We start from the raw sequence: 15,126 nt of genomic DNA, 5'->3' as shown, positions 1-15,126 counted from the left end.
CTTTTCCAGATCATGACATTTATACCCGTACCACCAACCTTTGTAGATAATATATAGGGTGATGTGCAGGACCCTGGAAACTCAGTGCCGCTCTATTACGTGGCCGCAAACGTCGACAATAGGTCACGGACACAAGTACACTTGTGTTAAACACTTGCAATACGGCACCACACTCCACTGGCGGATGCTGTTCGCCAAACTGACCACCTACCACACCTTGTCACAATATGGTGAAGCAAAGCCAGATGTTAACGCCACATAGATTTTTACCACGGCACTCTATGCCATCTCACGGACCCTACCTCGTCCCAAGATCTTCGAAAAGAAGCTCAACGCCTTAAAGCAAAAATTTAACCTTTGCCAGGTGCTGCTAGGCCAACAGACTTGCCTCAGTGGTAATACCGGTTCCCGTCAAATCACCGAAGCGCTGTCGGGCTGGGCTAGCACTTGGATGGGTGACCATCCGGTCTGCCAAGCTCTGTTGGCAAGCGGGGTGCACTCGGCCCTTGTGAGGTAAACTGAGGAGCTACTTTGTTGAGAAGTAGCGGCTCCGGTCTCGGAAACTGACATACGGCCGGAAGAGCGGTGTGCTGACCACATGCCCCTCCATATTCGCATCCAGTGACGCCTGTGCGCTGAGGATGACACGGCGGCCGGTCGGTGCCTTTGGGCCTTCATGGCCTGTTCGGGAAGAGATGAGCTGGTAGGAGAGAGCCGTTATACGAGCATGCAGTCAAGACATAAGCGATGAAGAACCTTCTAGGTATCACATCGTTCAAAATTTTCAACAACGTTAACAGGCATCGATGTCGACTTTGGACCTACCTGATGTACGACAGCTGACATTGCAAGCTCTCATGGCCACTGCCTTCACAGTGCATTACAGACACCTCTATCAATAAGTACTGACTGATGCGGAGACTATTGCAAGGTTCCCCACGAGATCCATCACACACTAGACGCCACAGGAACAACCCTCCTCATTGGGAAAGTGACCATCGGTGATGTCGTTGCAGCGTACACCAAGCATGAATGAATCGGTCTCTTGGCCGTAACGGCTTACGACTCGAGTTTTACAGAATCTTCCATGATCTGATGTTATTGTGACAAAGAGAAAGAGAGAGAGAGAGAGAGAGAGAGAGAGAGAGAGAGAGAGAGTGAGACGTGTGTTGGGAACTGATATGGTCAACAAGGACGTATACCAGGATCAAGGACACCAGCAGTCAGGTGCTAGAGGGAAGGCTGGGAAACTTATTGAACACTGCTTGTTACTTAGCAATACTTATAGCCAAGTTATTGAACATCGAAATTCTCTGCTAATATGTTACAATGTCAAAGCATAAATGTCTCTTTTATTCAGAAAAATACAAACTTTTAAAGAACCCAAAGCATAACTGCCTCTTTACCTTAGAACAATATAAACCTTAAAGAACACTAAGCGTAAATGTCACTTTTCTTTATAACCAAAAAAATTTAAAGAATGCTATTTTACTCAAGCCTAACTTTAATCTTTAACCATGTTTCAAGATTTTCCTTTCACAAGGAGGAAGTATATCAAACATGAATAAATTACAATTCTACATCTAAAAGGATATTCTGCAAATTACATTTAAGTGCGTTCACAACAATTCTTTGTTATTCCACTTTAGAACAGTGCATGGATAAAACGAACACCTATATCTTTCCATGCAAGCTCTGATTTCCATTATTTTGTTATGATGATCGTTTCTCCCTATGTAGGTAGGTATCAACAAAATATTTTACATTTGGAGGAGAAAGTCAAATGGTCAGGCAGATGTTGGATCATGGCGCAAGCCCACAGGTAGCACAACAGACTCAGAGGCAGATCTCGGGCACCAGTCCGTGACCCAATGAGACGAGAAAATTAGTGATATAACTACAACAAATATAGCAGAGCTCTCTTAGACTATGTTGGGACACAGTAATAAAATTTTGGCACGGATCAAGAATACCACATTCAAGACAAATACAAATGCGGGTACAGCAAAATACAAAAATTATTAAAGCATTAAACATAGAAAAAATTAAAACCACTTTAACAAATGTAAAAGCAGCCTTCAGGAAATAACCTCCACAAGCCACCAAGCACCTTAACCTTGGCTATATGAACAGTTCTAGGCTGACCAGATAGTCCGGGCAAATTTTAGGTCCTTCAATTATCCTTAGAAAACAGATGCGGGAATAACTTAAACATGGGTGTAGCAGATGTAGCAAATGTTAAAACCCTTGGAGCATTAAATAGAATATACAACTTCCCGTTCTGCAAGGTGGCTGTGGCATGTTAAAACATGGGTTATCGGGTATTGCTACTAAGTACAGATGGGATGGCTGCCACAAAGCAAAGCGCATATTTCTTCTTAATCTAACACAGTTAATACCCCACTTACAGCAGAGCCCATACCGCTATCACTTAAAATAATAACACAAGCCACTGTCATTAAATCTTAACAGAGTACCCACAGTTTCCTCAAAGCAAACAAACTCTAATAGACAAACCAGTGGCTCTACATGGGAGAGCTGAGCATGTGTTGGCGATTCATTTAGCGAAGAACCAATCGATTACCGTGTGACGGTATAACTACTAATTTAAAACCATGCAGTGAGGTAGGCACCAAGCTGCTCCAGCACAACAAGCTGCCGATGACAGAGACGAGGTAGTCGAGTATTCTCACAAACTGTGGCCACAGTGGAGTAAGTGGCGGAAATCTCGAGACTCTGTTCCCTATGAGGAAACCCAAAGAAGATGCGGGCCTGATGCAACCGGGAAAAGCACTAGAAAGAGGCCTGCACCGAAGATACTGTTCATGCTGCCCAAAGAAACAAGTTCATTGGCCCTTGCACGTCTGCTCACGCCAACCATTAAACTTCTACCTTGCCGTCCCCCCCCCCTCACCACCCCACCCCTACCACCACCACCACAACCAGAACCTGTCTCTTCTCTCCAGAGTCCTCTGCCAAAAATCCTCTCATGAGCAAAGACAGAGTAACCACACCGAGCGCGAGGTATCGACCACGCTGCATGGCTCAGGAACTTCTGTCTGGCGCGATACTGCCGCCACCAACTTTCAAGGAGGGATTACTAATACCAGTCCCAAAACCTGCAGGAGGAACATGGTTTACAAGCCGATCACGCCGGCCGCTGTGGCCGAACGGTTCTAGGTGCTTCTGTCCGGAACCGCGCTGCTGCTACGATCGCAGGTTCGAATCCTGTCTCAGGCACGGATGTGTGTGATCTCCTCAGATTATTTATGTTTAAGTAGTTCTAAGTCTAGGGGACTGATGACCTCCCATAGCGCTCAGAGCCAATTGAACCATTTGAACCATTTGAACCAGGGCGATCACGTTACTAAATTCCGATTTCAAGCTTTTCACGCACCTTCTAGATATGTGAGTCAAACGTGTGTCACGACAAGTTGTGTCCCATGTACAAACATTCTCAGGTGGTGATAATAGCTGCCAGACTACTCTCAGTGAATATTGAGATGTTATCGCCATTGCAACTCGCTTCTGTCTGGACTGGACGGCGGTTCCCCCGATGTTCATGCAGGCGATCACGCACTCCTTCGAGAGCCAACATCCTGGCTTCTCGTCAATCGAAGGACAAAAGAACATATACGGATCAAACACAGTTTGGCAGATTTGCCGGCTGTCAAACGTGCTTGACGCCACCACGATGGAACAATTTCCTTTTATTTATTTGTTTTCATTAACAGTACAGAGTAACCCACCGCCTTGAAATGTAAGGTGGGACGGATGCTTCTGATGGAACCGCTCTTCTGCAGATTATGGCTATGCGTGATGGGTATTCCACTCCAGGAGCTTGTTTTCCACTGTTACACCTACGTAGATGACATGGCCTACCGCATAAGTTGAGCACTCGATATAAAAGCCACGATGCAATGGATTACCCGTTACAGTGCAGGAGCACGAAGAGCTTTGAACGTAGCAAGCTGTTACGCTATTGGTATCATCTGGGGCACTCCCACAGGTAGCGTAGCCCGCTTTCAACCAAGCGACACCATCCGCTGTCCCGCACTCGTACATGAAAGACATTCGCCGTAGCTCGGCGATTCTTTTTTCCGGCGCTAATACAACTCATCCGGGCCAATATACAGAGCCACTTATGCACCCTGAATATGTGCCAGGGGGTCACTTTTGCCAAATACACATCTGGCAGCCACTCTGTAGCAATTCCGTCGGAAGGCAAAACGGACTTGTGTGAGTGCAGGTGATCAGACAGGATGCTTACTCACATGTCACCTGTCAGAGTCGTATCTAGACATATGAGGGGTCCCATATCACTACAAATGCACACGTCGCACACCATTACAGAGCCTCCACCACCTCCGGAACGGTCGTGGGGTTGCCGAGAACGAAGCACGGAGGGAACAAACGGGAGTGGCCCGCGAACAAACAAACGAACGGGAAAAGACGGACACGAACAACGACGCACGACCGAGCAAGACCTTACCAACAACAACACGCAAGAAGCAATTGGGTCACAAGCGAAAACCTCACGAATCCACAACGTTCACTCGTACACGGAAACAAATACGTGGTCTGTAGGCAAGATGTCGATAGACTCACGCGAATGTCAGACTGCCTCACTGAGCGAGAGGCTGGCGCTTAAATACATGATAGGGTACGTCGCTATTGGCCGCTGGGACCACTTGCTCCACCGTGGCGCCCTCACTTTATACACTAAAATGGCTCTAAGCACTATGGGACTTAACATCTGAGGACTTCAGTCCCCTAGACTTAGAACTACGTAAACCTATCTGACCTAAGGACATCACACATATCCATGCCCGAGGCAGGATTCGAATTTCTAAAATACAACATAATAATTTTATATGTGGAATTAATGTCAAAGGAGATTCTTAATTTAAACACGGCTATTTTAATTGAACCAAAAGTTATAGATATAATAGCGACTCTTACATTTTGTGAAACAGCAATCGAAAACAAACTAGTGAGAGAGAGACAGAGCTCACAGCTCCTGCTTTTATATAATCCAAAACATATTACGGTGACTGCCTTCAATTTGCTTTACAGTTTCGATACATAAACAATTCTCTCGAACATCCTTTATCGGAACAGCAAAAAAATACATTCCTTACATTAAATCGTGATATTTTCTCCTTACTCTACAGATTTATTTACACTGAGAAAATTTATTCTTAATGTATTTTAGCTTTAGTTAAACGATTGGGTCATATTCTATTTGTTACTAAAAAAAAGCAACATTTCAACGTGTCTCGTTTCAAATTACATCGAGAGGATGGACCTACATGTCAGCAGGGGCTGTTCAAGCTGGTGGAGGCTCTGTAATGTTGTGCGGCGTATGCACTTGGAGTGGTATGGGACCCCTCATATGTCTAGATACGACTCTGACAGGTGACATGTGCGTAAGCATCTTGTCTGACCACCTGCAGTCATCCAAGTCCATTGTGCCTTCCGACGGACTTAGGCAATTCCAGAAGTGCTACAGAGTGGCTCCAGCAACACTCTTCTAAGCTTAAACACTTTCGCTGGCTACCAGTCTCGCCAGACATGAACATTATTGAGCATATGTGGAATACCCTCCAGCCATACTTCAGACATTAGTCAAGTCCATGCCACGTTGTGTTGTGGCACTTCTGTGTGCTCGGCGGGGCCCTTCAGGATGTTATACAGGTGTACTAGTTTCTTTAGCGAATTTACAGTGTTTTCTCGCCAACCCCCCCAGGAGCTGGCACCTCGGCAAAACACACCAACCAAGACAAGAGGACCCTCTCCACCAATAGAACGGACAATCTTCTGACGGCGAAACGCCATGGCACATGGTGCCGCGAGTCCTCCTACTCTCGTTAACTTTCTCTTCCCTTTTTCCTTCTCTTCATCTTATAAAAGATTTTCCCTTAGACATGTTTATTCGCGGACGGCTTTGCATCCATGGCATATTTTTGTTTTTACTTTTCATTTGCACTACTACTGTAGGCCATAATCATGTAAATATACAAAAAAGTAGTTTATCGTTTCCTACATTTCCCAAAGTAAGTTGATACAGCGGAGAGAAATTAATTAGGTGCATAGTGCTCCAAACAGAAAAAATTAAATAAAAATTTAAAAAGTTGGTAGAGCAGTAGACCTTGAAAGTCAAAGGTCCTGAGTTCGAGTCTCAGTTCGGCACAAATTTTTAATCTGCCAGGAGGTTTCGCATCACTGCACACTCCGCTGTATGTCGAAAGTACGAGGGGCGTTCAGAAAGTAAGCTCCGATCGGTCGCGAAATGGAAACGAGTATGAAAATCCGATAAAGCTTTGCACAGATGTGTTGGGTAGTGTCTCTAGTATAACCCCAGTTAGCATCACGTCGCTCTTCTCATTTCTGAGCTCGCAGTGAGTGCGTAAAGATGTCTAGAAAATAGTGTCTGCCGCCAAGTACGAGGGCCTGGTGAGAAATTTCGCCTGAAGCTATGCAGCTAACATTACATAACTGTCGTGCTGTTTCTTCTTCAAGACAATTCTCAGCCGCATTCTGCAGGGGCAATGAAGATGCTCCTGCATCGTTTTCAAATGGAAATGTGAGATTACCCACAATACAGTCCGCAATTGTCTCCCCCTGAGTTTCATCTCTGGTCACATGAACCGCTGTCTTTGAAGACAACATTTTGACACAGACAACGAGGTGTAGGCCAGCGTGGAGAATTGGCGGAAAGCACTGGCGGCTGCCTTCTATGATGAGGCTATTGAAAAGTTGGTACAACGCTATGACAAAAGTCTAAGTCAGAACGGCGACTACGTAGAGAAGTAGCTGAAAGGTGTAGCTAATTGTTACAAGTAAAACATTTCTGATGTTCACTGTGGTTTCAATTTGGCAATCAATCGGAGCTTACTTTCTGAACAGGCCTCGTACATTCTGGAAACATTCCCCAGGTTGTGACTAAGCCATGTCTCCGCTGTGTCCTTTCTTCCAGGAGTGTTAGTCCTGCAAGTTTCGCGGGAGAGCTTCCTTGAAGTTAAGGAGGTTGTAGAGGCGGAAGTGGCGGAAGTGAAACTGTAAGGAGGGGTCGTGCCTGGGTAGTTCACACGGTGCCGGCATGGAAGCTCAGCGTGTTCGGACACAGGGCCGACTGTCCTCTGTAATAAAAATGCTGAGTAAAGGAATCAACGATCAACTTGAACGGATGTCATGTGACGTTCGCCCAGATCAAACGCACAAAATTAAAAAAAAATCTCTGTACAGCACTTGACCGCAAAAGGCAAAGGTCCCGTGTTCGGGTCTCGGACCGGCACTCAGTTCTATAGCACAAGAAGTTTGTCGTCGAACAAAGATGAGTTGACGAAATTAAGTTCTTTAGCACCATTCTTCTCTAGCACACTGATGAAAGACTGGATAATCGGCAACTCTGTGGATTCTGCCTAGTTGAGATTTTTATAGTCTGTGCCATGATATACACTACTGCATATTAAAATTAATTAATGATGACCAAAATTCTACCACTTTTCTACCTGCTTTGTGCACACAATTGTACACGCGTCACCTACGCAAACTGGAACTTGAGAAACTCATAATGGCTGGACATTGCTTTGAAACAAACACAAAATTAAGTTTTAAATGATAAGGGAGAGGCTCATGCCTCATCAAACTGGGATTCCTTTATAAAGAGGGCGGCCGAGGTTAAAGTAAACTGCAATAATTTTACCTACATCGAGGGTACGACACAGGAGCGGGATTAAGACACTTTATGGAAGTTAATAAGGATGGTTAAAAAAAGCACTGATAACAATCTCCACCAAAATGAAATGTTTGTTTACAGTGGTAACCGGTTTCGGTCTGAATGTGACCATTTTGATATCATTTATGCAGTGATTGGGGCAACGGCCTTGCTGCAGTCGTTCCCGTCGGAGGGCACTGACAGGGCACTGACAGACTTAGATGGGTCACTATCCTGGCCGCCATGCGCTGTTGCCGTTTTCCGGGGTGCACTCAGCCTTGTAATGCCAATTGAGGAGCTATTCGACTGAATAGTAGCGACTCTAGTCAAAGAAAACCATCATAACGACTGGGAGAGCAGTGTGCTCACCACGCGCTCCTCCCATCCGCATCCTCATCTGAGGATGACACGGCGGTCGGATGGTCCCGATGGGCCACTTGTGGACTGAAGACGGAGTGCTTTTATGCAGTGATGAGTGGTGGTAGCGATGAATGGAACAGGTGTCATGGCTCCAGGAACGTCAACTGTTGAACCTGTTCCACTTATTGCCGCCACCTATCATTATGGTATAAGTGATCTGAATGTGGTCACTTTCTGATCGAAACTGGTTATCCCTGCAAATAAATATTTTATTGCTGTCAAGACTATTTTAATCCTTCTCCGAACTACTTTAGTTAGACTGCTGATTTTCTCCACGAGAAATGTCCTCAAAAGCAAATGCAGGTGACTGTTGTTGATGGAGAGGCGAGAGCGGCAGCCTTAGACTTGGTGCAACCTGACGTCGCTAGATCCCGTGGCGTGTCGGTGCTCCTAGAAGCTGACCAGCTCCCATGCATGTTCCGGAAGGCTCCAGACACTTCTACCATACCAGCTCTGACATTCAACACAGTTAACAACGATAATGGAAACAGTTGTCGAAAACATGAGGTTTTATCCTTTGTAACAATATGGCTTAAAAACCGAAAAGATTTCCTGAGATACGCCGCCCCGATGACTCTGAGGACACAAAAAACAGAACGATATATGTACGGAACGGGAAATTGTCAGTATAAAAATGGAGTAATGGAAAATAAACTAGAACTTAAAGAACAGGTTGAGGGAATGACAATAACGTAACTCCAAAGATCCTGCTAGCGTAAAGGGCAGCTTTTATAAGCACATTTGCAAGCTGAGTTTTTATTAGCGGAAAACGTAATTATAATTAAGCAAATAAATAATTTGAGCCATAGATATAGTCTACGGCTGTATAAATATTGTCTGCAGCCGCTGGAACCATTTGAAGATTTTTGATCGTCAGATGATTAAGAGGCACCTTTTATTTTCTAGGTTTATTCCAGATCGGATGTATGTGACAAACTGCCATTAATACTAAATTATTTCATTATTTTACTCACGAGTTGCAACCAAAAGGCACTCGTAATTGCATATTTCGAGTCACAATGTAAGTGTACTTTTAATAGTGTTTTATTTCAGAATACATTGTACTTACTAGTCAATGTAAGTTTTATTTTGTGTCTTTAGTCATTGTAAGATGGTTGGGTGACTTGGCACAGCAAAAGGTTCTGTACTTTTAAGCAAAAATGTCGTCCAGATCGATCCACCGTCGTCTTCAGGTGCTGTTTGATAACAAAGTCCGATTTTAGAGAAATCACAGAGAGAAGAAACACTGTTAAAAATATATGAACGGACCTTTAACGAAAATTCCAATGCTTAGGTGCTGAGAGTTAGAATGATTTTTTTAATTAATTACTATAATTGATTGTATGGTCTCAATCCAGTTACTAATGAGCCGAAAAATTTATTAAAAATTCGCCTGCCTCTCGCTTTCAACACAAAAACGCGCGAATATGTTCACATTCCAAATTTTTTGGCGAGGAAGGCGGAATGAGAATTGAGATAGCAGTTTTCCTACTTTTCTGTCAGAGTCTTTTAAAGATGAGCGTATTCGCTCCAACAGGAGCATTTTTCAGCTGGTTCTCGTCCTTTCCCAGTTAAAATAGGGTGGGCTTCTTCTTTAAAATTTAATTTGGTTTTGACACTTCATTTGCATACTTTGACACATTTAGATACTTTGTCACATATAAACAACATATCAGTATGCATCATATAAGACAGAAACAAAATCATCTCCCATCCAACGCAAGTTCACTTTACACAACTTTACATAGAAAATATTGTTTTGGAAGATGCTTTCAATGTCAGGTGACACCATAGAATAATTTCCAGGTATAACAGCATGTATAGGCAAGAAGTGCCCATTATACAGAGAACAATATCCAACTTTCTCTCAATCTTCAGTATAAAAATATTGAATTAGGTACATAATTCATTTTTAAAAATTCCTCACAATTCTGATTATATATGTTTCTTTTTCAACATTTTTAAATTGTTTTCAAATAACGTAGTAAGCATAATTATAATCATTTGATTTTAAACTAACGCAAGTCTTATATTTTCAATAGTTAATTGAGAAGTAACATGTGGTAATAAACTAGTTATTTGCTCATTTCTTTCACAAAAAATTCCTATAGTTCTGTCACATATTCTAACTGATATTTTTATATTTGTTATCTATAATTTTATTCAGATCTTTGGAATGATATATTTGACCTTCACAGAGTTCTTTACATTATGCCTTATTGTATAGTTACCCATGTTTTCTAATTGACAGTAAAAATTCTTCATAAATCAGTTTTGAAAAATTTCTGCTAAAGACAGTTTGTACTTCATGATTAAAGGGTCTAATCCTGGTTCATTAATAAAATTTGTGTTTGGGTGTAAGAGTAGCGAATCATTACCTTTCAAACCCTTACACTTTTTCATATACTTTTCTCTAGCACGATCTTACATTGTACTTCTTGTGTTTGTAAATTCTAGAAGTTTAGCCACATCTTTGGCTTTAAACCATGGTTATAATTTTAAAAACTTGTTTATCATTACATATATGATTTTCACTTTTAAGATCTAAAGATGGTTCCACATATATGTAATAAAATTTATAAAATAATTATTTTGTTTGATTCTAATACTTTTTCATTGTAAATGAGAGTGAAAATAAAGTCATTTGTACATAGTGTAATCAAGAAAAAGAAATTCATAACAGTATAAAAATTACTAAAGGAAATTCACTTTCAAGAGACTTGAACTGATGTATAAAAATGAAACAAATATGATGTAAAGAAATTAAATTATAACATATAAAAGAACTTATCAACAACTGAAATAATAAACATGTACTTCTGAAAATTATAAAAAATAGATTAAAAGATCTTTCAAATATATTCTTAGATGTGATTCAAAAAGAGAGATAAAATCTTTTGATTATGAAAAATGTAGAGAGAAGTACTATCAAAATGTTGAATGATTATATAGAAAATTTTGAAATAGCTTAGCTTAGGAATGCAATTTATCATTTATTTTTACATAAGAATTTAGATTGTTAAAAATTGAAACATTTAATGTCGAAATTTACCTTCAGTTTTTAAATGAAAATTTCAATTATTGTTATAGATAGATGAGGTTTGGCAGAACATATTTGAAAAGAAAAAGTTTGATTAGATTTTTCATGTTTTAAAATAAATGAGTATTTTGTTTGTGCTTATAGATAAACACAATGCCAGATAACTTGTTTATAGAGAAAAATTTTATTAGATTTCTTATGTTTTAAATGAAACGTAAATTTCATTCATGGGTACAGATAATTTTTAACTGGGGATACAGCAAAACTAAAATCTTGCTTTTATATCAGGTAGTTTCTAAAAAAATATTCTTTTTGGTCCAGAACTCTCATATATATACACTCAGGACACATTGATAAGATTTGTCAACCTGAAAAAAGCGTAATGTCACGTAGAATGGCGCAAAATGTTCTAAATTCTCAGAAAAAATATTATAACCTACAGGATTCAGAATTTACAAAGACGAAAAGTGTAGAATAAGAATGTTAGCTAAAGAAGGAAATGCTTGGATTAAAAAGGGCGTAAGACAGGAACTTGGTCATTTGCCACTGCTGTTCAATCCAGACATCGAAGAAGGTATGACAGAAAAAAATGGAAGTTCCAGGAGTGGGACTAAAATTCAGCATGAACGGATGTAAGATTCTCTGATGACATTGATATCCTTAGTGAAAGTGAAGAGAAATTAAGGAACCCGTTGAATGGAATGATCGAATCAGTACAAGTAAACCGACAAAAGACAGAAGTAATGAGGAGTAGTAAAAATGAGATTACTGAGAACATAAAGAAAAGTGGTGAGCAAGAAGTATATGAAACTTAGGATTCTGTCACTAGGGAGCAAAACAACGTAGGACGAACGTAGCAAGGAGGACATGAGAAGCAGACCAGCACAGGCAAAGAGTGCTTTCAAGACCGAAGTAAGTAGTATCAAATATCGGCCTTAGTTTGAGGAGGAAATTTCTGAGAATTTACGTTTAGAGCATAGAATTGTAAGGAAATGAGTCGTGGCTTTGGGAAAATCGCAAATCAAAAAGAATCGACGTTTTTGAGGTGTCATGCCATAGAAGGACGTTGAAAATGAGATTGACTGATAATGATTGGGGAAATTCCCCGCATAATCGGCGAAGAAAGTACCAGATGTGGAACACTAACAAGAAAAAGGGACAGAACTACTGATCTGCTACTTAGTGAGATTTCGTTCTATTCATTGAATGACTGTGGAGAGCTGTATGGAGAAACACGGCACTATCCCAGACCCATCTGTCTACGTTAATCTGCATTTCATGGACGATCAGAGCGGGCTGTATTTCGCAATATCTCTGTTTGCGGAATCCATTTTTTCGTAGAAAAGATTTACCCTGTCAAAAAAAAAAGTATTAATGTGCGTGTAAAGCCACTTCTTGCAATTCTGTAACAGACTGAAGGGAGTGATACAGGTTGTAAATATTCATATTAGTGCAGTGGCTGTATTCAACAGTGTCTGTATAGTTCGATGCAGTGTTCCTTTGGACTTTCATTCATGTCTGAAGAAACAAACACTGCTTACGATCAGTTTCCGCATTACACCATGAAATGGAGTCGAAAATTCCGAATTCGGTACCACAACAGCTATACTATTTACTAGAAACATATGAAAATTTGTGATGCACCGGCACTCGAAGCTGGAGTTCCCGCTTGTCGCGAGCGGTGGGCTTAGCCGCTGCGCTATCTAAGCACGCGTCCAAAACCGACGCAAATCTCCATTTGTCCAAGTGACTGCTTCCCGCAGCGACTGCACATCTACGTGATTCCCACACAGGGAGAGACTTATTTATTTTTCTCGTCAGGTTGCCTTGGCTTTCTCATGAAATGCATAGCTACACCTCATTCGCAATTTGCGAATGAGTTTCATGATATAGTTATTTACTTCCGTTGGTGGCCTTTCTTGAAATCGGGAACGATATGTCTTTTTTCCCAATCGCTTAGTACCCTTATCGCGCCAGTGATTCATGATACGCAAGTGCTGTATGAGGAGCACGTTGCTTTGTAAAATACACTCCTGGAAATTGAAATAAGAACACCGTGAATTCATTGTCCCAGGAAGGGGAAACTTTATTGACACATTCCTGGGGTCAGATACATCACATGATCACACTGACAGAACCACAGGCACATAGACACAGGCAACAGAGCATGCACAATGTCGGCACTAGTACAGTATTTATCCACCTTTCGCAGCAATGCAGGCTGCTATTCTCCCATGGAGACGATCGTAGAGATGCTGGATGTAGTCCTGTGGAACGGCTTGCCATGCCATTTCCACCTGGCGCCTCAGCTGGACCAGCGTTCGTGCTGGACGTGCAGACCGCGTGAGACGACGCTTCATCCAGTCCCAAACATGCTCAATGGGGGACAGATCCGGAGATCTTGCTGGCCAGGGTAGTTGACTTACACCTTCTAGAGCACGTTGGGTGGCACGGGATACATGCGGACGTGCATTGTCCTGTTGGAACAGCACGTTCCCTTGCCGGTCTAGGAATGGTAGAACGATGGGTTCGATGACGGTTTGGATGTACCGTGCACTATTCAGTGTCCCCTCGACGATCACCAGTGGTGTACGGCCAGTGTAGGAGATCGCTCCCCACACCATGATGCCGGGTGTTGGCCCTGTGTGCCTCGGTCGTATGCAGTCCTGATTGTGGCGCTCACCTGCACGGCGCCAAACACGCATACGACCATCATTGGCACCAAGGCAGAAGCGACTCTCATCGCTGAAGACGACACGTCTCCATTCGTCCCTCCATTCACGCCTGTCGCGACACCACTGGAGGCGGGCTGCACGATGTTGGGGCGTGAGCGGAAGACGGCCTAACGGTGTGCGGGACCGTAGCCCAGCTTCATGGAGACGGTTGCGAATGGTCCTCGCCGATACCCCAGGAGCAACAGTGTCCCTAATTTGCTGGGAAGTGTCGGTGCGGTCCCCTACGGCACTGCGTACGATCCTACGGTCTTGGCGTGCATCCGTGCGTCGCTGCGGTCCGGTCCCAGGTCGACGGGCACGTGCACCTTCCGCCGACCACTGGCGACAACATCGATGTACTGTGGAGACCTCACGCCCCACGTGTTGAGCAATTCGGCGGTACGTCCACCCGGCCTCCCGCATGCCCACTATACGCCCTCGCTCAAAGTCCGTCAACTGCACATACGGTTCACGTCCACGCTGTCGCGGCATGCTACCAGTGTTAAAGACTGCGATGGAGCTCCGTATGCCACGGCAAACTGGCTGACACTGACGGCGGCGGTGCACAAATGCTGCGCAGCTAGCGCCATTCGACGGCCAACACCGCGGTTCCTGGTGTGTCCGCTGTGCCGTGCGTGTGATCATTGCTTGTACAGCCCTCTCGCAGTGTCCGGAGCAAGTATGGTGGGTCTGACACACCGGTGTCAATGTGTTCTTTTTTCCATTTCCAGGAGTGTATGTGCCGAATTATCGCAAGTATCTCATGCGGTACAGATACCGCTGCACTGTTGACCGATTTTAGATGCCTGTCTGTTAATGGATGTTGGATGCATGTGAGATGTGCTGTGTTTTGACAGTATGAGCTGCAGCTGGTGGCGGTGTCTGGGAAGGAGAGCTCGAGGGCAGAGCTTCTGGTGACGGTGCTGGACGCCAACGACGAACCGCCAGTGTTCCAGCAGGCCGTGTACCGTGCTGAGCTGCAGGAGGAGGAGGACCCAGCTCACCTGCCCAGGACTATCCTTACGGTCAGTCTGCTGCTGCCCTGTCTGTTCCAAGAATATCGCTTGCCGTAAACCATCGTAGTCAGCACAATTGAGGCTTTAGCATGTAAAGTCCTAATTGCATGACCAACGTTCCCGTTTCATGTGACTGCTAACAGCAGGTGAAGAGGACCCTGTAAAGAATGGCCAGTTTGCTAGCTTTCCGTGCTCATCCCACTGTTTCTCATACAA

General features: G+C 43.2%; 1 protein-coding gene across 1 annotated transcript in view; it reads left to right on the top strand.

Annotated features, from left to right (window-relative positions):
* The window catches only part of LOC126195669 (putative neural-cadherin 2), a 119,957-nt gene that overhangs the window by 18,225 nt on the left and 86,606 nt on the right, over positions 1–15,126 (top strand). Inside the window, exon 3 of the mRNA XM_049934295.1 lies at positions 14,752–14,919. Within this exon, the coding sequence (XP_049790252.1) occupies positions 14,752–14,919 (168 nt within the window). The remainder of the gene's footprint in view (positions 1–14,751; positions 14,920–15,126) is intronic.

Source organism: Schistocerca nitens, chromosome 7 (assembly GCF_023898315.1).
Source record: "Schistocerca nitens isolate TAMUIC-IGC-003100 chromosome 7, iqSchNite1.1, whole genome shotgun sequence".
Taxonomy (NCBI): domain Eukaryota; kingdom Metazoa; phylum Arthropoda; class Insecta; order Orthoptera; family Acrididae; genus Schistocerca; species Schistocerca nitens.
Note: the sequence above shows the minus strand (reverse complement) of the source record. Positions and strands in the feature narration are given on the sequence as shown.